Genomic DNA, 25,735 nt, shown 5'->3' with positions numbered 1-25,735 from the left:
GAAATGTAGAAAGAAGTTGGAACATAGAAGTCCCGAGTAAGCAGAGGAAAATGAGAAAACATTTTGAGTTAATTTTTAAATATGATCCAAAATATAAATTTTTAATGCTTGGCAATTGTTTCAGAACCATTTGTTAAGAAGATTGCCATTTTTTATGAACTGTACTTTCACCTAAATAAAAAATCAATTGTCCATTTATTAGTGGGGCAATTTATTTATACACTTATATTATACCTTATACACCTTCATGCATGTGTGCACATACTCAGAGAAGTCACATAGACTTTCTGCAAAGACGTACAAATGACCAGAAGGCACATGAAAAGATGCTCAACATCATTTATCAATTTAGATGTAAATCAAAACCATAGTAAGATATTACTTCACACCCCCTAGATTAGCTATAAGAAAAAAGACACACAATTTCAAGTGTTAGTGAGGACAGGAAGAAATTAAAACCCTCATACACTGCTAGTAGGAATAGAAAATGGTGCAGCCACTTTGTAACATCTTTGAAGTTTCTCAAAATGCTAAACACAAAATTACCATGTGACTTAGCAGTTCCATTTCTAGGTGTATATCTAAAAGTATGAAAATGTATGTCTTGTACAAAAATATGTATGCCTTTATTATAGTATCATTACTCATGATAGCCAACAAGTTGAACTAATTCAAATGTCTGTCAGTTGAAGAATAGATAACAAATGTGGTATATTCATACAATGGAATATTATTCACCAATAAAAGAGACTAAATTGTGGATGTGTTACAATACAAATGAACCTTGAAAACATAATGCTAAGTGAAAGGGTCCAGTCACAAAAGATTACGTACTGTATGATTTTATTTATATAAAATGTCCAGAATGAACAATTCTATAGACAGAAAGTAGATTAGTGGCAGGGGCAGGAAGGGTAGAATGAAATGTGGATGCTAATATGTATGGGGGATGATGAAAACAACCAAAAATTAGATACTGGTGATGGTTGAACAATTCTGTGAATATATAGTAAAAAGAATCGACTTTTACGCTTTAAAAAATGAATTTTATGGTTTGTGAAGGGTATCTTGATAACAGTTATAAAATGTATTAACATTGCAAAACTGATATACATTGAAAATCAATAGATTCAAATTTACTTTAACATTCTGTCAATCTCCTATGTTTATCCTGTAAGAAATACACACATTTTGGGGCATCTGGGTAGCTCAGTTGATTAAGTATCTGACTCTTGATCTTGGCTCAGGTCATAATATCGTGGTTTGAGAATTTGAGCCCCACATCAAGCTTTGCTCTGACAGCACAGAGCCTGATTGGGATTCTCTCTCTCTCTCTCTCTCTCTCTCTCTCTCTCACGTTCTCTGCCCCTCCCCCATCCTCTCTCTCTCTGTGTCTCAAAATAAAAAAATTACCTTTAATAGAAATACACAAATTTCATCTGAGAAAATAAGAGCTTTATTATGAATCACTCTTTATTCTCTCCCCTAAGCAAAACAAATAGTGGTAATTCAAGGACAGAATAGATTACCTGCTGATAGGTACATGCTTTGTTTCATCTATTTCAAGACCTGGAGGCCCCTCAGCTTTTGCGAACATAGGGGTCTGCTTTGTGTTTTTGCTTCCTCAGCAATATGGTTCCTTCCATTGGCTCCTGGTACTTATGTCTCTGCCTAGAAGCCTGGGATTCTGCCTCCTTTCAACTGCATCACTGGGCACAATGAGACAGTTTTACTACCCAGGAACTCAAAGAATCTCAGGAGTGCAAGCTGGATCTTTGCTTTGCAAGTCGACAGCTTCCCATCCTTCACCTAAGCTGAAAATCAGTTTCCTCTCAAAATTCCCAGTGGGTATGGAGTCAGAAATTCTTCATTCTTTTTTTCTCATCCCGTAGTATAAACATCCATCCTTCTCTTCACTCTGGGTTTTTATAATACTGTAGTTGGGAAAATGGTACAAGATTACTTCCCCCACCCCCAAGTTTTGTCTTTTCTACTGGCAATTTCTGGATCCAGAAAAAAAGTAAGAACTGATATTTCATACTTTATATTTTATTCTCTTTTGATTCTGGCCACAGGAAAAAGCCTTAATTGATGATTTAGCTTCTCTACCATTAAAACATTAAGAGCTTAATAAAAATTTTAACTTCATTCCTTTTTTTGCACTTATTCAACATATTATTAGCATCTACTACTAGGTATTGAGTCAGCCAATGGAAGACGGGAAACAATCCCTGTTCGTTGGTCTCAAAAACCCACAATCTAATTGGACCATATAAATAGCCAATTTCACTTTAAAGTCAATGTAATACAGGCAGTACTATGGAAACATGAAGGAAATATTTTGCTTCAAGGAGTTAGAAAATAATGCCCATTGGGGCACCTAGATGGCTCAGTTAAGTGTCTGACTCTTGATCTTGGCTCAGATCATGATCTCACGGTTCATGTTTTGAGTCACACATTGGGCTATGCACTGTCAGTGTGGAGCCTACTTGGGATTCTGTCTCCCTCTCTCTGTCCCTCCCCTGTTTGTGCTCTCTCTCCCTCTCTCTCTGAATAAATAAAGTTAAAAAAAGAAAAGAAAATAGTGCCCATTAATTTGACAGTGAAGCTTAACTATAACATGATGATAGGAATTTGCTACAGAATAAAGTGGAAAGAAGCATTCTAAGTGTGAAGGAGAAACACAATAAGTGTGAGAGATTAAGTTAAAATTAAACTTCTTTATCTAAAATACGATATTTCTTTCCTAAGTATTTAATTTTGTCTTATTAGAACTTTACATTTTTGTTTTTATTTTTTTTTAAATTTTCAGTTAGAAGCTTGTGTATAGTGGTTAGAATTTAGATTTTATTTGATGGGAGTCAATGAAGAAGTGTGATCAATAAAATAAAATGGTATTTGTAGTATAGGTTTCTTCGGCATTGTGTGGTAATTGGGAAAGATTGGAGGAGATGAGAGTGGAAGCAAGAAGAGATAGTTATGAAGCTCTAAAAACAATGTATCCAGATTAGAAACAATGGGGACCTGAACATAAAACTGGAGGGGAGATAATAGACTGCAGAGGGATTTGAAATATAAATTATAAGGCTTTTTAATGTACAGGTCATTTTATTTTGGATTACTACAAAGTAAGTCTGCTTCATGTAATCATCACCAAATTAATCTTCTTAGCTATTAAATCAGATTTGCAACATTGATTTTGTGAATCACTAGGGAAGATAGTGAATGCCATGTATTTTCTACCTTATAACTCATGTGGGTTTTTTTTTTTTTAATTTTTGAGAGAGAGAGAGAGAGAGACAGCATGAGCAGGGGAGGGTCAGAGAGAGAGGGAGACACAGAATCCGAAACAGGCTCCAGGCTCTGAGCTAGGTGTCAGCACAGAGCCCGACGCAGGGCTCGAACCCACAAGTCATGAGATCATGACCTGAGCTGAAGTCAGAAGCCCAACCGAGCCACCCATGTGCCCATAACTTGTGTGTTTTAAAATGCAGCCGTAAGTCACTACTTATGAACAGTGACGTTCAACAAGATTTTGCAGCAGATACTAGCCACTACACATCACACCACTAAATGCTGGAAGCCAAATTTAAACTCATCTGTTTGAATCTCAATTTCATGTTCATTGGGTAGCCAAATATATGTCACATAAACCAGAGTTAATATGGATGAAATAAAAATGGTGTAGAAGACTCAGCTTGCTATATCTTTTTATTTATTTATCTAGAGAAGGCTTTGCACAAGTGTTAGGGCTCCTTAGGGGGCTACATTTCTAAACGATTAGTCCGTACTATTCTGTATTTTGTATACTATCTCACTGGCAAGAACATAAAGCAAGAAAAGTTATATTATGCAGAAAGCATCATAATGTGAAGCTATTATACATTCAGTGAAAGTCTATTTTTATTTTTCAACATTTTTTAATGATCTTATTTATTTTTGAGAGAAAGAGTACTAGTGAGGGAGGGGCAGAGAGAGGGAGACACAGAATCAAAAGCAGACTCCAGGCTCTGAGCTATCAACACAGAGCCTGATGCGGGGCTTGAACTTGTGAACCACAGATAATGACCTGAGCTGAAGTCAGATGCTTATCTAACTGAGCCACCCAGGCATCCCCTTAGTGAAACAGTTTTTAATTGCAGAATACTCATTTTGAACACTTGTTTTCAGTGTTGATAATATATGCTGGCTTTTAAGGAATAAGAAACTGATTGCCAGTACATGCTAAGTTTCTGTCTCCATCTGAAATGTGGTTCCAAATGCCAACATGATGTCTTATATATCTTTATGTGTATTTGGTATTCAGTAAATATTTGTTAACTGATTATTAGAGTGCTTATAATAGTTTGCCAAGTAAGGACATACATGTCTTTGGTGTATGGTTTTTAGAATCTTTGGGGAATCCTTATTTCTATCAGTTTGATAATATTCTGATTGGCGTTTGGATAAGATTAAGAGTGTAGCAGGCAGAATATAAGATGACTCTCATAAGCATCACGTCCTGGAAATCACCTTTGTGTAATATTCTCCCCTTAAGGGTGGACAGGTCCTGTCAATTACTCTAATCAATGGAATATGGCAAGTTGATGAGATGTAATTCCCGTGATTATGCTGTTATACAACACTCCACCTTATTAGCAGACTGGCTCCAGAGATTCTTCTTGCTGCGCTAAGGAAGTGGCAGTGTTAAAGAAGCATACATGGTAAGGAACTATGGGTGGCCACTATGAGGTGAGGGCAGCCTATAGCTGGCCACCAGCAAGAAAGCAGGTCGTCAGTCCTATTGATGCAAGAAAATGAATTTGCCAACAACCTAAGTGAGCTTGGAAGTAAATTCTTTCCCAGTCTAGCCTCAGGATGACAAAGAACATAACCTAGCCAACCTCTTAATTTCAGCCTTGTGAAACCTTAAGTAGAGGAGCCAGATAAGCCGGTGACTGACCTTCTGACCATTGGAAACTGTGAACTAATAAAATTGTATTCTTTTAAACTGGTAGCTTTGTGATATTTTTTTTTACAAAGCAGTAGAAAACTAATGCGGGAAAAATTGTTTTGACAGGTTGAAGTTCCCCAGGGTAAATCAGTTCTCCCTTCCCAGACAAGAGGAAGTTAGTGTCTGTGGAAGACATTATAAGGTGAAATGGCAGTGATACAGAACAGAGGCATAGATGGCCTCAGGTTGCTTAGGAAAGACAAGTATAGGAAAGACAAGTATAGGAGTCTCATTTTCATGTGAACAGCTACAAATAACTTATCATTCTCTCTTAAAATACATATCTGGAAGCCTTCACACTCTCATATATGAAATATGACATTGAGAACTAAATACAATTGCTGGAGTAATAGGCACATGACACAAATTAACTTTATTTTTAAAGCTAACATGTTTTCCTTGATTTCATTATGGAGACCAAAATTTCTTCTTACCAAGTGACTTAAGATCCGTAAAGACTATTGTCATTAAGAGCTCTATTAGGACAGACACTATCTCCACTTCTTTGCTACCATGGTCAAAAGTGATTCTTTTAAATTGGCATTTTTTTTCTAGGAGATAGAAGGAATGGAATAGGACCACAGCTACAATAGATTAAAAGCAAAAACAAATGAACAAAAAAACAGATCACTCTTGTTAGTTCAGAGAAGCAAGTATTTGGTATTTTTGTGATTTGGAGAGTCTTTAAAATTTTTCCTGTCCTCAAAAATTATTATGGAGTAGTCTTGTTTTTGTTTTGTTCCACTGTGGTCAGATGTCTGTGAAAATATTTATTTTCAATAGTAAAACACCATGGGTTAATTCTTAGAACCAAGCCAACCCAAAGCTGACAGCAGTCCATGTCTATTTTTTTTTCTTTTTCAAGAACAAGCAGCAAATATGCTTGCATATATCTCTTTGCATGCCTTTATAAAAGTATCTCAAGAGTGGACCTCTAGGTCATAGTGGATACACAAACTTAATTTTACTGAATACTGCATGACTGCCATTTAAAAATGGCAATGTTAATTTATAATCCCATCTGTAATGATTGTCAGCACCTGATTTCAGAATTTATAATCTATTTTTAAATTCTCTTTAACTGCTATAATGTTTATTAGTAGTAAGCTCAATTTATTTTTAAGTTGTTAATATTACTATTACCATTATTATTGTTTCCCCATTCCTTGTATTCTGAGGTATGAATTGTCTTAAATATTCTATTATAATAATACTCTATCATTTTTCCCTTCCCTTCCTTTCCTTCCCTCTTTCCTCTCTTCTCCTCTCCTCTCCTTTCCATCTTTTGACCCTCTCTTCCCATTTCTTTCACCTTCCCTTCCATCCCTCCCTCACATCTGGCAACAATCTGTTCACTGTTATCTATGAACTTGTATTTTATTTGTTTGTAGTGTCTACATATAAGAGAAATTATATGGTATTTGTCTTTCTCTTTATGATGTATTTTACTTAGTATAATGCCCTCAAGGCCCAAACAAGAGTTCATTCTTTTTAATGGCTGACTAATATTCTGTTGTTTGCATATAACACAATTTCTTTACCCATTCTTCTATCAATTCATCCTTAGATTTTTTTCCATATTTGGCCATTGTAAATAGTATTGTAATGAACATGGCGTGTATACATCTTGAGTTAATTTTTTTATTTTCTTCAAATAAATAACCCAGAAGTAGAATTCCTATATCTCATGATAGCTCTATTTTCAGTTTTTTTGAGGAACCTCTATACTGTTTCACCATAATGACCAAATCAATTACATTCCCACCAACAGAGCACATGTGTTGTCTTTTCTCCTCATCCTCAACACGTTATTTGTTGTCTTTTTGATAATAGCCATTATTAGTCTTATTATTATTTCCCAAGTTCTTATATTCTGAGTTATGGTTTGTCTTAAATACTCTACTATAATATGTTTTAATTTTTATTTAGAAAAGAATTGTATCCAAGTTATAGATATTACTTGATTAGGTAAATTCAAAGAAACCTAACTGTTAAAAAATACCAATGAATACTATTTTAGATCACGATTTAGAGCCTTCCAACCCACATGAATGAGTTAGAATGGTTTACTTAACTAACTAAATAGAAAAACCTTTAATAATATTTTCCTGTATAAAAAGCAAAGCTGGGGCAGCTGGGTGGCTCAGTCAGTTAAGCATCTGACTTCAGCTCAGGTCATGGTCTCACAGTTCATGAGTTTGAGTCATGTGTAGGGCTCTGTGTTGACAGCTCAGAGACTAGAGCCTGCATTAGATTCTGTGTCTCCCTCTCTCTTTGCTCCTCCCCTGCTCATACTATGTTTCTCTCTCTCTCTCTCTCTCTCTCTGTTTCAAAAATAAATAAACAAAAATTTTTAAAGAAAAAATAAAGCTAAAAAAATATTTGGACTGAATGGTTGTGTCCCTCCCAAATTGATTGGTTGAACCCCCATCTCCAGAATGATGGCATTTGGATATAGCACCTTTGAGAAGTACTTAGGTCATGAAGGTGGAGCCCTGATGAATGAAGTTAATGCCTTGTAAAAAGAGACACCAGAGAGCTGGTGTCCTTTCTGCTCTTCATCATGTGAGGATACAAGGAGAAGAGGGCCATCTGCAACACCAGGAAAAGGGTCCTCCCCAGACACCAAATCTTCTGGTACCTTGATCAGACTTTTCACCCTCCAGAGCAATGAGCAACAAATATTTATTCCTTAAGCCACTCAGTCTATGATAATTTGTTACAGCAGCCTAAACTAAGACCATTTTCTTTTGGAAAATAAAGAGAAATGGATATTTTCTATACTTATGTACATTTTATTTTCTGTGTTCTAATTAAATGTACATACTAAGAAATAATTAAATATGATGACAACTGTTGCTACCTGACTTAAATTTACTAAACGTTGGAGAAAATACTGTGTAAAATTACACAAAAATTTGATTCAAATAATGACTTTTTAAAATTATATTTTAGTTATACACATGTATCCTTAGTAACTAGTTTACAGTTTTTGGCTGATACTTAGCAAGGTAACTAGAACTATTTAAATCCTACTAAATATGTTAAATAAACTGGATCCAAAACACATTAATGAAATAAATTAGTATTAATATCAATGTACCCAGTGGAATAACTTTAGATAGATGTTATTAAAATCATATTTTACATAAATAAGAAACCAACTAAAGGGAAAAACTATAAGTACAGTGAATCTTAAATCCAGGTGTTAATTTCCTTTGGACAACTGGGATTGATGGTGATCTTCATGACCAGATGATTTCTATTGGTTCATTGAGAGTAACACCATTCACTGTCAGATCAATATTTAATATCTAAAAGGAAAGCAAAATGATAATTATTATTTAATCAGAAGAGTGTTGAGTTTGTTTTTTTAACAGACTATTTCCATAAATACATTTTCTCTAAGTAACAGGATAGTCTTTGTTTCTCTTTTTTTTTGATGAATTTTTATTCCAGAGAGCTCACAATTATTTCACCAACGATCTCACCCAACCCACTCATAATTCAAATAAAAATAAATCTCAGGTAAGTGGAATGGTTGTGAAAAGACTGTGAAAATCTAAAACTATTAACCATTTATCTTGATTTCTATTACTTTACTCTTTTTCTATATTCTGAAACATGGTATAATTTATAATGCATTAGATAAATCACTGTGCTTCCTGCCCTCAAATTTAGCCAGTCATTTACATACACACATTACATTAGAAATATGTTTTCTTTTGCATAAATCCCTAAAGGTTTAGGATGCTGAATTTATTGCCAATAATTTCAATTTTGTTGTGCTACTTTCTTTCATTGGACAGAATCTCAATTAGACCACGTAGGGACTAATTATGAAGGTGACTAAGCAACTGTAGTCAATCATCTGTAATGTTTTTACGATACGACGATTTCGTTAGCCCTTATCATTGCTTTTTCTCCAATACATTCACATGACTTTCTGTGCCTTAGGTTAGAAAGTTTAGATTCAATTATCAAATATGCAAAAGAAAAGGAACAGTCAACATTCCTTTACTGCTTACTGAATATCAAGCACTCTTTATATGGACTTTATAAAATATATTCTTTTCTAAAGCACACCATTCTGGGATTTATTTCCCACATTGTATAGCAGAAGATTTTAAAAGGTAAAAGTTAAGTAAGCCTTTAAAATATAAATTAGCAAGATTTGAAACTGACCCATCTTACACCAAAATCTAACCTAGTTCCATTTTACCAAAACTGAGAAGCAACAAATACATCAGATAGCTTTTAATACTGTACAAAAGACAACAAAACATAATTGTTGCTAGGAAAATGTTTTTAAATTATATTGATAGAGCAATTAAATCATGCTTTGCATATAATTCCCACACCTATGGAGAAGGGCAACCAGGATAGAGGAAGAAATTGACCACTCTCTAGTTTTCCCACATATGTAGAAAGGTTGGAAACAGTAGGTGCTCATAAATATTTGTTTTATTTAAATGAGTTTAGAAGGAACTGATCAATTGTTAGTAATTAAAATCATCTTTTGCATTCACTGAGATAATGAAACTTGTAAATTTTTTTTCTTAATACTTAAAATGTCCTGTGAATGGGTCTGGAAGCAGTGGAATGAGCTTTTCTTTATAAATGATGTGTTTTTATGCCAAGTATTTGGTCAAAATGAACTTGAAAAAATACTTGATATGTTAAAATACCGTATTTGACATTGTTCACCTGATTGTATTTATTATTTTTTTAATAGTAAAAGTTAGGAGCTTTATTTTTACCAATGTTGTAGTAAGCACAGAGTAAGAAAATATATATGGAAAATCACCCTTTTTTATTCTGATTGAATAGTGGGCAATTCAAAAACACGGATTGCAAATTGTGACTGATAATCATTAACCATTTATTCTTGGAGAATTAATTTTCTCCTTGCAGAACTCAGTTTCTGCCATATGATGCCACTGGACTAAATCAGTGATGAGCTTACTATACAATTTTATAAATTAATAAAAATTTAAAAAGAAGAAAAATGAGAGCAGGGCACTGTGCTAATCAATTTTTTTATTACCAAGAAAGGACATTAAATATATAAAACTCTAACTTTCTTACCTTGATATAATTTCTTACCTTGATATAAATATAATTGTCAAAAAATTATTTTGACACCAAAATAGTAATTAAGACATAGTTCTATATTAAAGGGGAAGTAATACTTGGCTACAAAGCAGTAGTACAGTAGGACAGGAATTAAGTTTCAACTGGATGAAATGATCTTTCAGGTGCTCTGCATCTCTCATATTTATAAAACCTATATGGAACTAAGACTGTGGTCGAAGACAAAATTATTATTTTTTAAGTTGAAGTCAGTCACACAACTGGCTATTTTGTAAATTAGGTTCATATGAAGCGACTGGTTGATTGACAGCTAGTTATTTTTATTTAGCTATAAACACAAAAAGTACAAACACACACACACACAGGTTTAGCAGCGAAGACATAGCCTTATACTTGGATCAGTTATGACAGTTAGCTGTTTTCTAGAATATATGCTCTTTGAAATTTACCTTTTCAGGACATAGATTCCAGAATTAAAATTGGAAGAAGCTTAAGAGATTGTTCACTTGCATACTCTCATTTAATTTGAAAGAAAAATAAGGCTTAAAATTATTTGTTCAAAGTAAAAATCTAATTACTGGCAGCAAAAGGACTAAAACAAAAAATCCTGATACCTTATTTAACATATGAACCATATCCTCATACAACTGTGTGTCAAATTATTCATGAGTGCCAATAGGCAAACCTTGCAAGGGTTTCCAAATATATTTTATCTAAGATGTATTAAATGTTTAAATGTAGACATTTTTATATTTGAAAAAATAAATTTTAAGGCACTTTACCATATAGCGATAACTGATTTAGAGGCTTAATGGAAATTTATCTTGCTTAGATTATGTCAGGAAAATTGTAACATACATGCCATTATGTTGATTCATATGACACGTTACTAAGGATGATAATAATGGTGATGGTTCAGGAAGTTTAATGAAAATAAATAAACAACGTAGTGTCATAGTTAACCATAAGTATGTTTCTTTAGGAAAAGAAATAGAAGACATCCATATAGACATTTTGAAAAACTCTATTAAAAAATGTTTTTTCCGGGGCGCCTGGGTGGCTTAGTCGGTTAAGCGTCCGACTTTCGCTTAGGTCATGATCTCGTGGTTCGTGGGTTCGAGCCCCGCGTCGGGCTCTGTGCTCACTGCCAGCTCAGAGCCTGGAGCCTGTTTCAGTCTGTGACTCCCTCTCTCTCTGACCCTCCCCTGCTCACACTGTCTCTCTCTCTCTCTCCTAGAAATAAATAAAACATTAAAAAAAATTTTAAAAAAAAAATGTTTTTTCCTTTGTCGCTTACCTCGTTGTTTGGCTCTTGAGTAAATCTAACTGCCACTTTATTTCCATTATAGATGAGATTAACCTCATTAACAGGAGTCTTTCCTTTCCCCCATATGTTGATGAATCCAAGCCTCATTTCATTTATGTTTATGTAACCATTTTTCAATATAGTGCTTGTCAAGGTATTCTATAAAGACACAGAAAAAGAAGTAATATAAACCCTTCGTTTTCAAAAGCAATTAAATCTTTTAAAATACATGTCTGTTAACCAAAGTGTATTTCGTAGTATAGCAAATTATTTACTCATATATTTGAAGTGAGGTACGTTATATAATAAATATGAAATATGAAAATATAAATTAAATAAATATAAAATATGTCATGAAACTTCAACTATTATTTAACACAATCGCATACAAATGATCTGGCATGAATACATACCTTGTTCAAATTAAATTGTACTAGAAAATATAAGTCTTTTTCATAAGTGTCTGTAGAAAAAATAAAAGGTAATATATTTATATTTCCAAAGAAGAAAAATAGTACAAACTAGTATGTTTTGTTTCTCTTTACCAGTATAAAGGGTATCAGATACCATCAACACATATCAAATTTTTCTCTAAGTTTATTTAACTTGTTCAAACATAGTCCAAGGACTAAAATATGAAGGATGAGCCACCAGAGAGGGCTACAAAAGGCCAGGAGTGTGCAGATTTGTATGTAGAAGGGTAACACGAAAGGGTGACAGGTCTAAAATCACCTTAAACACCGCTGGGAGGGTGAAAGAAGTACAAGAATGAACAGAATTGGGTGGTGATAGTGGTGGACACTTACTGGTCACTTCAATGACGGACAACAAAATAATATGTATAAAGGAAAATAAAAATAATGGTGATGTATTCTAGTGTCATTTAAGAAAAATATTCAATTGTTAGAGATTATTATAGGTCTACTGAAATCAAAATGATAAAATGCAGGGTTTATATCCATTTCTTTATAAAAATATAATTTGCCATATTTAAAATTAATTTTAAAGTAATTTTACAGCTAAAATTTAGTACTATTTGTCAAACACTAAGTACTTTATCACATTGCTCTAAGAGATATGTTGTTTTACTATTCTTATGGTTGAAGAGGAATGTGAGTCCAAGAGAAGTTAAATAAACGGCTGAAAGTAAATCATCTAGTTATTAACAAAAGCTGGAAATAAGTCTAGATTTCCCTGAATTCTAAGATGTGTTTATAAGTAAAACTAAACAAGCATGGGTACGACAGAAAGGCAAAAGTAGAGACAAATGCATGGCTGAAACAAGTGTTAAAATAACATTGAGGGGCAGTTGGGTGGCTCCGGAGGTTAAGCATCTGACTCCTGACCTCGGGTCAGGTCAGGATTTCATGGTTTATTAGTCTGAGGCCCACTTTGGACTCTACTGAGCACAAGAAGCTGCTTGGGATCCTGTCTCTGCCTCTCTCTGCCCTTCCCCACAGGCGCATGCGTGAGTGGAGGCACTTTCTTTCTCTCTCAAAATCAATACACAAACTTAAAAAAAAATAACATTGAGAAAGTAACAAATGTTAATTTCCTTTTCCAACTTATAAATGCCAGCATTATATTAAATAACTCTTTGAAAATTACTTAATTTGCAATTAATTTTGCCTATATGAAAATTAAATTATGTTCTTCCTAAAATATTTTTTCTATATGTACTAATGTATGCATGGCTGATTTGAAATGTGTTTTGAGGTAAAAATTTTAGTCTTAATTTTTAAGTTTACAAACATAGCTTAAGTTTTTAAGAGCAATTGTTTAAAGTATAGAACCATGAGGTAAAAGAACACAAAAGTGATAATTGTTAGGAAAATATGGGCAGTTTTGTTGTTTTTCATAAATGAGAAACAGTATCTATTTCATTAAGATAAGTAGGACTGGGCTGCCTAGATGGCTCAGTCAGTTAAGTGTCCCAACTCTTAATTTCAGCTCAAGTCATGATCTCATAGTTCGTGAGATTGAGCCCCATGTACAGCTCTGCACTGACAGTGAAGAGCCTGCTTGGACTCTCTCGCCCTCTCCCTGTGCCCCTTCCTTGCGTGCACTCTCTCTACCAAAACAAACAAACAAACAAACAAACATTTTTTAAAAAAGATAAGTAGGACAAAATAAGATTTTACTAATCTACAACTTTATTAGCATGGTCAAAATGTACTTAATATACACAAGTTTCAAGATAAGTTTACAATAGTTCCCCTTTATGTGTATGGGAGGTACATTCTAAGACACCCTCCCCACAGTGGATGCCAGAAACTACAGACAGTACCAAACCCTGTATACACTACACTTTTTTAATAAAAGACTTACCTCTGACATAGTTTAATTTATAAATTAGCAACAGTAATAGAGTAACAGTAACTAAAAATCTAACAATTATAACAATATGGTATAATAAAAGTTATCTGACGGTGTTTTCTCACTCTCAAAATGTCTTATTGTGCTATATTCATCCTTGCTGTGATAATGTGAGATAAAAAATGCCTACGTGATGAAATGAAGTGAGCTGAATGACTTTGGCATTGTGACATAGTGTTAGACTACTACCAACCTTCTGACACTATGTCAGAAGAATTATCTGCCTTGGGACCACAGTTGACTGTGGGTAACTGCAATGACAGAAAGCAAAACTGTGGAAAAGGAGAAACTGCTGTATTTTATCTTTGATTTTCTTTGAGATAAAAAACATATGTCAGCCAAAAATAATGTATTATAAAATGTGAATGTACTTACAGGAGGGAAAAAATTAGCGCCTATCAACTAGATTGATGATCTTGCTGTGAGAGAAAACTTCTTTGGAAATTCTGGTCTACTAAATCCAGACACTCTAAGTATTTGCTGTATATTGTTGTTGCTGTTTACTCAAGAAATGTCAAGGGATTATCTGAAATCTTTGTATTTAATTATAACAAACATACTGAGATTGTGAAATATAACCAAAAAACCCTAAATATAATTGGGCAAAACAATTTTGTATGCTTATATAAAGGGATCAGAAATTAATATATGACTTATGTTGTTACTTTCCAGTAATTAAAAAAAATCTGCCATGAAGCTTTAATATGGTAAAGGTCATACCAAGTTCTTTCATCTATATCTATCTTAGTTGGCTACGTAAAGCTACAGAAAAATTTCTATGGGGAGCGTTGTCTCCTTTTCTGTTCAAGAGTTAACTTAGGGGCGGCTAGGTGGCTCAGTCAGTTAAGTGTCCAATTTGGGCTCAGGTCATGATCTCACGGTTCGTGGTTGGTTCAAGCCCTGTGTCGGGCTCTGTGCTCACAGCTAGCTCAGAGTCTGGAGCCTGTTTCAGATTTTGTATCTCCCTCTCTCTCTTACCCTCCCCTGTTCATGCTGTCTCTCTCTCTCTCTCTCTCTCTCTCTCTCTCTGAGAAATAAAAATACTTAAAAAAAGAGTTAACTTATTTTGTTAGATAGTTAAATTCAAAGATTCCAAGATAAGGTTTCAAATTATGCATAACTCAACTTTACAACCCTGAGAAGCTGTAGGCCAAAGTGCAACCTGCTGGACCTAATTGAGAAAGGCTGCAAACTTAGTACAAACTCTGTTTTTGTATTAACAAAGGTCAGGACTCTAAAAACAAGATTTTAACTAAGAGTGGTAGATTCTTCACTTTAAATCACAAAATACTAGGAAACGATTTATTTTTTTAAGACTCTTGCCTATAACAATATGATTCTTTAATAAATCTTCTGATATACTAATTTACTAATAAATAGATTGTTATTTCTTAGGATTGCAAAATATTAATTCTGATTTACCTAAAAAGATGCAAGATATATGTATTTGCTAGTAATGAAAGATCTGCCTTCCGCAGATAATTAAATTGCAGTGAACTGCTCCATGAGAATGACAGCTCCACATAAATGGTAGTTTCTATGTGTATTGTGCTAAGTGAATACTCAGAACTCCATTCTAGTAGAGTTGGCATTGTTAATGACAGTCAATAAACCTAATCCACAAAGAATGTTTAATTAACAGCATAATAATCACCTTTAGGTGATAGCTGGCCTCTCCCCAAATTGATGGAAATTAAATGGTCCTCAGATGGGCATTTTCAATAAACTCCTGCAAGTGATTCTGAGGACAATGCTGGAGGCTTGGCGGCTCAATTTGGTCTTAAGAAATAGTCATAAACATAGATCTAACCTTAAATCCTTAAAGTTTTCATGTAAAAAATATTGAATAAAATATAGCCAGGAAATACAGAATCAAACTTGAGTTTTGATCATATTGAGTTTTGAGTCATATTTTAGAGGCATCCTTTATGCATCACCATGTGCACATGGAACATGGGTTTTCAGCTTGGCAGACCATATTGAAAGCCTATTGTGAATGGCCTGGGCTAACTTCCAGGAGTAAAACAGGATCCGTATACCATCTCTGTCCACACACATCTCTTAGATATCCAGACATTTACCATAGGTATCTACTATATTTAGGATAAGATGAAAGTCTTTAATTTTAGTACACTAAGTTTTTAAGTTGATTCAGCTAATTATTAAGTGATTTTAGCTTTAGATAATATTATTTCATTCAGCCTCCAAAGTACGATAGTAGATATGTAAATTACATTAGATTACATTAGGTAATATGTATGTCATCAATTACATTTATCTACTAAATGGACCGCTCACCTATGCTCTCTCCATCATCCCAAAACAGAGATCCCTGTGCAGTCTGATTAGCATCTGCAGCAACAATGAGCTTCATGTAGTTCTGTCGGCTAAAAAAACATATAATGTTAATGTTTATAAAGACATAAACCCAATGTTTATAGAGTAGCATATGTTTAGTTATGATATGGCTCTCATATAAGTACCCAAAGGAAAACAAAGAAGATTATCAATTAAGGAGAATACAAACTGTTTTAGGCAAAGAAAATAAAAGGGCTTTACTTTTGTAATGAGTTATTCGGAATGATATAAACCATAAAATCCTTCACATTTAATAGAAAATGACATGCATGTCTTTTGATCTATTGTAACAAATCAAAAGGGGCCCCACTTATAATAGTTAAAACCATATTAAGTTTATTGATATGTTTATTTATTTTTTCTCTTGCTAATCCTGTCACTGACCATTAAACATGAAACTATATTAATGGCATTTTTAAATTTCTTTAAAAAGAAATTCTTTAAGCCTTCTTCACATTTCCATACATAAATCACTGAGTTATTATTGGAAATTACTAATAAGAATGTGAAGATTAGTATGAAAGTTCTATTCTTGAAAGGGGCAATCTCTCCGAAGCTTGTGCCTGCATAGCCCAGCTGTGAACTAAATAGCTCACTGTACTTCCTATTGCTAAGGAAGGGTTTCTCAGACAATTATGCTTAGTTACAATTGCCTTTTCTAATCACAAATATTGAAGGTTGTACTGTCATGGAAGTTCCTAAAATACCCAAAAACATCTACAGTTCAAATCTCTACAGAACTTGATATTTTCCATGTAAAGATGTTAACAAGCCTTAGCATGAGTATATATAATTTAAATTTTAGTTTGTTAACATATAATATATAGTTAATATTGTTACATTGTTTTATTGTTAACTATATATGATTGATTATATATATAGTTATATTGTTAGAACTATATATGGAGTTATATTTTTAACTATATATTTTATTGTATGTTAACTAAAATTTAAATAAAAAAGAGAAAATTTTTAATAAGAGTGTTTTTAAAACAGACAGTATTGGAAGATAGGGCAGTGTTGTTTTTAAATTAATTAAAGAAATTTTACTGGCCAAGGAGACTGTGTGGCTCAGTGGGTTAAAGTGTCCCACTCCTTATTTTGGCTCAGATCACCATTTCACCATTTGTGAGATCAAGCCGTGAGTTGAATTCTGGGCTGATAGCACAGAATCTGCTTGGGATTCTCTCTCTCTCTCTCTCTGTCTCTGTCTCTCTGTCTCTCTGTCTCTCTCTCTCTCTCTCTCTCACACACACACACACACACACACACACACACACACACAAGTAAACTTAAAAAAAATTACTGGCCAGTATAACAAATGCAAAGTCTCCTGTGGAAGTAAAGAATGAAGAGATTTGCTTGCAGCCCATTATAAAGGATTGAGTGCCTAAGCCTGGAGTTCCTTAGCTGTGGCACAAACCTCCTACATGTGTAGCATCTGCCTAGGCATATAGGCCAGTACTATATGTGTCATCCCCATGGGACTCTGAGGGCAAAGAAAATAGCAAACATAAAGTTTACATCTCTTGCTATGCCTTGAGTAAGACAGACCTTTGTCTCCTACCCAAAATTCATGACACTGTGGCAGACTAGCTTACAAAATAACTTGTAAGCTTGGAAGTAGGGAAAAACCTCAGACCTTTCTCAGCACTTGGCAATTCTATTATGACATATCTAAAATTTAATCTAAGCTCTGTAAACACTTCACTTACCTGTAAAATGTGTTTTGAGCAGGCTCTTGACATGGTAGGATGTATCCACCACGGACATGTAGGTTTATTTTATATAAAGGAGCTTCAAATGTATGAACTTTTCCTCTGACATCAAGAGGTTGGCCCTGGAAATGAAAGGGTTGGAAGGAAGAACACAAACAGCAAGAAATGGAATCATTGGCAATATTGGTACTTGAGGAGGTACATTTATAAATCAAATGATACATTTAATTTAAAAATTAATAAAACACTCACTCAGGAAATTGTATTGTTTAAAGCATATACTTCTTAATTATTAATAGCTTTGAAAGTAATTTACCACTATTTGTTTTTGTGATGCTCACCAGCAGAAAATGTGTGGGTATTGAGGGTCACAAAAGTTATTCCTGACTTTTCATATACATTATTCTTGGAAGGACAACATTACCTTTAATGATAATTTTGGATATTCAATGAAAGGCAATGAACTTTTTGTGTATAATGTGCACTCTCTATGCTTATTCATTAAAATAAATCTATGTCTACATAACTAAAGATGGTGGCATAAACTAACTCTCACTGTATGTTAATTTGATTCAGCTATAATTAGCAAGAATTATCTTACTCTTTTTAAGTGTAATGTAAACCATGTATGTCTCTAATGAAAAGACTAGGATCAAATTGTTGCTCATTTCCATTTAGTCAATGCCCCAGAATCCTTAACTACTTACCGTATGATAATCAAACCACCGAGCATCAGGGACATAGCCTTCTACAGTGCTCCTATCCTGGAATTTAAAGATATAGTCATTGAAAACATATAAGCCAAGTATGAAACTATTTAGTGAACAAAAATGTATGATAGGACTTACAGGATCCAATACAGGGGTAACCATAAACGCTGGACCCCACAAGAACTGCTTGAATATATCCCAGGTTAGCTTGTCATTAAAGAACCTTGACAAAATATTCATGAATAATAATTAAATCAAAGAACTTTATGTCATCTGAATATCATAAAATAATTATTCAAATCACATTTTGCAGTATAGAGTTTTGTGGACTGAAATGAAAACCAAACTATAAATAAATCAAAAACAATTCTATCACTTCAAATTTAATATGCAATAAATAGTATAATATTTTGTGAGTAAATCTGGACTATAACTAAATTTCCTTCAAAATGCAGAGAATTTCTATAAGACCAACTGAATGGGAAACTTTTGAAGAGAACTCAAAGAGGTACAAATATTAACTTTGCCTAGTAGATCAACAAACTGGGAAGCAAAAGTTATAAAAAATCTGGAAGAGAACTGTAAGGTGTGCTCTAAGAACCTTGTTTTGTTAATTCAAAAAGATTTGGCTTATTCTGCTTAAAGCTCATTGAATGGTGTGTTTAACTTAATATATTTCTGAATTTCAGGCACAAATGGTTGGAAACACCAGAATCTGTTTTTCATAGTTTGAGAACAGTCGCTATTAAATATCCACATTTTTTCTCTAATTGAAGTGGAATTGTACATTTTCGTTTGTTTGCTCTTTTGTTTCTGTTTTACTTTGCTGTATACTATAAACTGATATTAATGCCAAGTGGGACTCTGAATTTACTCCTTCATGGACTTCCCGTGGGAACAAAGGCCCAGATGTTCTCAATAGGACAAGAGTCTGCATAGTTAATAATAATGTTTCTGTTTAGAGATTCAGTCCAGAGCTGATATTCGACTCTTCTGGGAAGTAAATAAGGAGAACACAAGAGGGGAAAGTCTGGAAGTAGGAGAGGCAAGATATTAACAAAGTTTTATCAAAAAATAATGGATTATGGTAAATAATAAAGTAACTAGAGGATAGTATGAATATAGGACTATCTACTATTTCTTAAAATTCTATTCTGAGAACAGAAGGCATATTGATCAACTTGTTATTTTTGTCATTTTGCCTTGTGTACTATTATTTATTTTCTTAAATATGTGCCAAATGTTTTTACTGATTTATTAGTTCTGCAACCTAACAAATCACCTCACTCAATTACTCTGGTAATATAAGGTACATAAGAAGTATGATTGTTTCAAAGAGTTTTTTTGTGCTTTGTGTTGTGCTTTGTGTTGCTGATGTTGTGGCATCAGCAATCAGGATTGTCTTGCATTTGCCTTAAAAATAGGACAGGCTAAAATTTATGCAACTATACTCCATAGAATAGAATGTCAAGATTTAATCATATATCAGTTTGAGCTTTAAGAAGTGAATCCTGGGGCGCCTGGGTGGCTCAGTCGGTTAAGCGTCTGACTTCGGCTCAGGTCACGATCTCACGGTTCCTGGGTTTGAGCCCACATTGGTCTCTGTGCTGACAGCTCAAGCCCTGGAACCTGCTTCGAGTTCTGTGTCTCCCTCTCTCTCTGCCCCTCCCCAGTTCACACTCTGTCTCTCTCTCTTCCTCAAAACTGAATAAACATTAAAAAAAAACTGAATCCAAAATAATTTTCTAAGGAGAATGTTAGAACTGTTCTAGTGTACTCTATAATACACCTCCAGGATGACGTGAGATGGTTTTCTTCAGTAAGGTATATATATATATATATATATATATATGGGAGATCTATTTAACTGCTCTAAACTTTAATTAATCAAATCATAACATAAAGATAGCATTACTTGCCTCCATTTTAAAAATATTCAATACAATAAGTATATAAGTCTAAATTAACTCTGGGTGTACAGTAGTTATTTCTAAGAATTATTACTTTTTTAAAAAATTGTTAAGGTTTATTTATTTTTGAGAGAGAGAGAGAGAAGTAGAGACAGAGCACAAGCTGGGGAATAGCAGAGAGAGAGGGAGACACAGAATCTGAAGCAGGCTCCAGTCTCTGAGCTGTCAATACAGAGCCCAATGTGGGACACGTAACCACAAACTGTGAGATCATGAACTGAGCCGAAGTCCAGCAGCCAGCCGACTGAGCCACCCAGGCCCCCCAAGAATTATTACTTTTTAATAACTGATTAATGTTTCATTTTTCATAGCATCTTGTTTATTAATAGACTCACTTATGTAAATGTCTATTAACCCAACATGTATACTAAAATAACAATGAAAATGTTTCCAGTTTCAAATATTCTATAAGAGATTATTAAGTAAATTAAATGAAACTTATTTTCTTTTTGGCAGAAAAGAAGATGTGCACTTACTCATGCAAAAGGGGTCGAATAACAGTGCCACCATGAGCATGAATTTCATGCATCTGTGTATAGAAATAGGGTAATAAAGTGTATCTAATATTTAGAATATTCTTTGACATTTCAGAAAAAGTTTGATTCCAGGAAGCAGGATCTTGTCTCTGAAATAAAGCAGAATGAAATAATCATAAGCTTTTGTCCTGGTTTAAATCACAATTTTCAAATACATTTTTGGAGAATAAAAAGTAGAAAATAATATTCATTCATTGCCATATGTGTTACATACCTTCTTCCCAAAAATTTTATGCAATAGTATTACTATCATATAATGGAGACAGAATATTAATATTTCAATAAGAAAAATGCAAATTACACCAGTAGCTTGATTTAGTTTAGGTCAACATATGTAAAGAACAGTTCAATTTGAATAGGTGACAACATAGTGATTGATAGACAGGGTAAAAAGACTAGTAGAGCAATGAAATGCTATATAAAAGTGGATTGAAATAGGGGCACCTAAGTGGTTTAGTCGGTTAAGTGTCTGACTTTGGCTCAGGTCATGATCTCACGGTTTGTGAGTCTGAGCTGAGCCCTGCATAAGGATTTCTGCACTCTGCACAGAGCCTGCTTAGGATCTTCTTTCTCCTTCTCTTTCTGCCCCTCTCCCATTTGTGCTCTCTCTCTCTCTTAAAAATAAATAAACATCAACAAATTTTTAAAAAGTGGATTGAAATAAACAGACATATGCAGAGCCTATCATGGTGACCCCCTCCACATTATGTGTACTCATGAGAAATGGATAAATTATGATATTAAAGAAGAGAATAGAAGAGAGAAAAGACCTAATTAATGCTGAATAAGGAAGAAGAGTATGCCCAGGTCAGCTCTGAAATACATACTCTAAGTAAAAAATTAAAATTGATACTGGAAAGATTAAAAGCTTGTTAAAAAATGTTGTTGCACTTACTCAGAAAATAATAGGGAAGGCAATTAGTATTTTATATTTTAATGTGTGCTAAGGGAACAAACAAGGCTGCCACATAATCTAGGGGTCAATAGATTCATGTTTTTTGTTGATATTAATGGAAAGGGGGTCCTTATGAGCTGGCCACATCTATGAAGATTCCAACATTTTTAGATTTCAGTAAGCTTGATTTAGATTAATAAACTTTAGATTAGAAAGTATGAATGATGGTTGATTGTTTGCAATATGTAACAATGTTAGAATAGGCAAAACTTTGAAAATAAAATGGTCCAAGAATTATTAAGCTATAAGATCCTATTGTTACTAGTTCCAAAGTCAAGTAAGAAGAAAGACGCAAAGATCCTATCTGTTACTAGCTGACTTCACTAGGTTTGACAAGCTGATATACAAGCATTTAAGTCTAAACCACACATTAAAAAAAATTGTTAATGTTTATTTTTGAAGGAGAGATAGAGCGTGAATGGGAGAGGGATAGAGAGCAAGATGGAGACACAGAATCTGAAGCAGGCTCCAGACTCCAGGATTTGAGCTGTCAGCATAGAGCCCGATGTGGAACTCAAACTCACAAGCCATGAGATTATGACCTGAGCTGAATAACCGACTGAGCCACCCAGGTGCCCCTAAACCATGCATTCTCAAATTCAATTACACTACCTCAAAATTAAACAAGTTGAGCCTTCTGTTTTGCAGATTTTTACAGAGATATTCTTCTTCAGTCTTTTCCTCCTCCTCTATTTCATCGTCTCCAAAATTCCAACCACCTTCCCATCTTGGAGTTTTCACTGACTCCCTCTGTCTGAAATTCTCCTCCCCCATATCCTTATATTGCTTATGGTTTTTGTGCCCCTCTCAGGAACACCTCCCTAGATACCCTTTCTAAATCAGAATCCCGCAAATCGCTGTCAATTTAGCTTACACTAGCTTTCCCTCATATACATTTATTTTTACCTGATTTATACGTATATACACAGACATATACACACACATAATTGCCTATTATCTCTATCCTGCCTACAATTTATGAATCTTAGGGTAGGGACTTTGTAAATATTAAATAGTGGCCTCCTAATAAATACTTGTTGAATAAATGGCTGTCCAGGCTTTTATTAATTCATCCCACTGTTCCAATATTACAGCTTTCTAAATTGCATTACTGACAGCAAGTTTTCCTGTTAAAATATTCCTATTTCATCAAGTTATGTTGTTATTGCCCAACTTTCAAATTCTTCCAAAATGTGGCCCCATACTGCCTTCTATCCTTGTATAGATTTTCATTTTCTAAAATAAATCTTCCCTTCTATTCTAACAAAAATTTCCCAGGAGGGAAACAAAGATTTCACAGCACCTGATGAGATCCACCATTGAGTTACTACAGTTAGAACCCATCCTTCAAAGAGCAGTTCTGTCTGGAACTCTTCCATGAGGCACTTTTGATAATTCCTCTTCTGCACTTCTTCATTAAAGTCAGTATCACAAAATTAAGCTCTTGGGTATTGCCTTTAACTGTTCATACTCTTCCATAACTTTTAATACAGTCACCCTTCTTATTCAAAAATCTTCAGACAATTTAGTAAAGTGTAGAGTTGTGCCACCACACAAGAATTAGCTCTCTTAATTCCTTTTTCCTCAAATTTTCAACTCATAATCTTAACATTCGCCTTTTAAATCTGCTTATTTTCATGCACTGATAGTATTTCAAATGACTTTTCACTTCTAATTTAGTTTGAAGCTGATTTTTTTATTGTTCTGTCTCAGTTTGGAAGAAGTTACAGAAGCAGTTTTTCCCCACTGGCTAATTTATATAGAACAGCAGTACGTATGTCATCTAACCAAGTTCTACACCTCAAAGTATAAAGAAGAGTAACCCAAACCAGAATATTCTCAAAGTGATGGGCTCCGATGTCCTCAGTAAATGTAAAGGTGTTCATTCAAAGCAAGCACTGGAAATCAGCCAGGCAGGGGAAGTTCTATTCAAAACTTCCAATGTTAGAGGCGCCTGGGTGGCTTAGTCGGTTAAGCGTCCGACTTTCGCTTAGGTCATGATCTCGCGGTTCGCGGGTTCGAGCCCCGCGTCGGGCTCCGTGCTGACTGCCAGCTCAGAGCCTGGAGCCTGTTTCAGTCTGTGACTCCCACTCTCTCTGACCCTCCCCTGCTCACGCTGTCTCTCTCTCTCTCTCCTAAGAAATAAAAAAAAAAAAAAAAAAAAACATTAAAAAAAAAAAACTTCCAATGTTAGTAGGAGGAAAGGAATAAGAGCATATGTGGTAATTACATACCCTGGTAAACGCAATGTTGTGATTTCTTGAGTATGGGTAAAATGCTCCGAGTTGCATCCAGCGGGCACAGAGCTCATATTCTGAATTGTTGAAGAAACCACAGATATCTGCTCCAGTCTAAAATATATTGTTATATTTAATTTCAATGTTTTTTACTTAAAAATTATAAGTTATAAAGATAAACAAAATAGAGCTACTTACATACGAAATTCCAAAAAGACTAAATTCCATCATACCTAAAAAAAATCCCGAAAAAAATTAGAAAGATACTATATCATATATTTTGATATTTGATGATTCTATTTAGGAAGATGTTCCATTTCTAATAATCCCTAATCTAATGAAACATTTTTCAGATTATTAATATATCTATCATATCCCCTTACAATATTCATGTTATGTTATAATGCTAATGACATTTATAAAAATAAGACACTATGCTTCTTTGTCACTTTTAAGATGGTATATTTAGGGCACAAAATAGTTATAAATACATTATAGCATGAGAAAAAATGGCAGTGTTCTCCTTGGTTTCATTTTTAATATTAATTGTATGTTTTTAAGTTTACTTATTTATTTAGAAAGAGAGAGAAAGAAAGAGAGAGCATAAGAAGAGGAGGGGCAGAGAGAGAGGGAGAGAAAGAATCTCAAGCAGAGCTCAATGTCAGGCTCAAACTCACTAAGTGTGAGATCCTGACCAAGATTTGGTTGCTTAATTGACTGAGCCACCCAGGTGCTGCCTTGGTTTCATTTTTTAAAGCTGGGACGCCTGGGTGGCTCAATCAGTTAAGCATCTGACTTCAGCTCAGGTTATGATCTCACCATTTGTGGGTTCAAGCCCCGCACTGAGCTCTGTGCTGACAGCTCAGAGGCTGGAGCCTGCTTTGGATTCTGTGTCTCCCTCTGTCTCTCTGTCCCTCCCTTGCTCACACACTCTCTCTCAAAAATAAAAATAAAACATTAAAAAAAAGAAAAAGTCAGGTTAGTACTTTCATTTGGAAAGGAGGAAAAGTAGACCTGTAAGCTAAAGGTACAGAAGTGATCTGGTTGGTTGCTGTATAGATGATGCTTAGAAAACAAAATAAAATAAAAGGCTGTCTATGTAATTATTTAACCATATGCCTCATTATTTGAAAAAAATAATAATTAGCCTTATTAAATAAAATCCTCTGAGATCACTTCAATAAAAAGGATTCATACAATATCCCAGCTCTTCTTTTAAAGTAGTAACATTGATTGTTTTCCTTAATCACTAATATAAAAATAAATAATAAAGAACTTTTATGACTAGATCTGAAACAAAAAGTATCAGTTTCCTCTTTAAAATGATAATATCTTATTTACCTAACAACTGTCAAAATACTCTTTCAAAATTTCGTTAGAAATGCTTCAGTCTTGGGGCACCTGGGTGGCTCAGTCGGTTAAGTGTCCTACTTCGGCTCAGGTCATGATCTCATGGTTTATGGGTTCGAGCCCCGCATCGGG

The 25,735-nt window shown here is 34.2% G+C and overlaps 1 protein-coding gene across 1 annotated transcript in view; it reads right to left on the bottom strand.

Annotated features, from left to right (window-relative positions):
• Positions 1-8,066: 8,066 nt before the first annotated feature.
• SI (sucrase-isomaltase) overlaps positions 8,067-25,735 on the bottom strand; it is a 91,982-nt gene continuing 74,313 nt past the window's right edge. The window contains exons 39-48 of the mRNA XM_039255023.1: positions 24,452-24,486; positions 24,251-24,367; positions 21,002-21,150; positions 18,694-18,778; positions 18,553-18,609; positions 17,843-17,967; positions 16,068-16,156; positions 11,807-11,856; positions 11,385-11,552; positions 8,067-8,307 (exon numbers count right to left, since the gene is read on the bottom strand). Coding sequence (XP_039110954.1) covers positions 8,239-8,307; positions 11,385-11,552; positions 11,807-11,856; positions 16,068-16,156; positions 17,843-17,967; positions 18,553-18,609; positions 18,694-18,778; positions 21,002-21,150; positions 24,251-24,367; positions 24,452-24,486 — 944 coding nt within the window. The 3' untranslated portion in view covers positions 8,067-8,238. The remainder of the gene's footprint in view (positions 8,308-11,384; positions 11,553-11,806; positions 11,857-16,067; positions 16,157-17,842; positions 17,968-18,552; positions 18,610-18,693; positions 18,779-21,001; positions 21,151-24,250; positions 24,368-24,451; positions 24,487-25,735) is intronic.

Source organism: Hyaena hyaena, unplaced genomic scaffold (genome assembly GCF_003009895.1).
Source record: "Hyaena hyaena isolate Hyena2069 unplaced genomic scaffold, ASM300989v1 scaffold_507, whole genome shotgun sequence".
Lineage (NCBI taxonomy): Eukaryota > Metazoa > Chordata > Mammalia > Carnivora > Hyaenidae > Hyaena > Hyaena hyaena.
The sequence above is the reverse complement of the archived record's forward strand: the minus strand, read 5'-3'. Positions and strand labels throughout refer to the sequence as shown.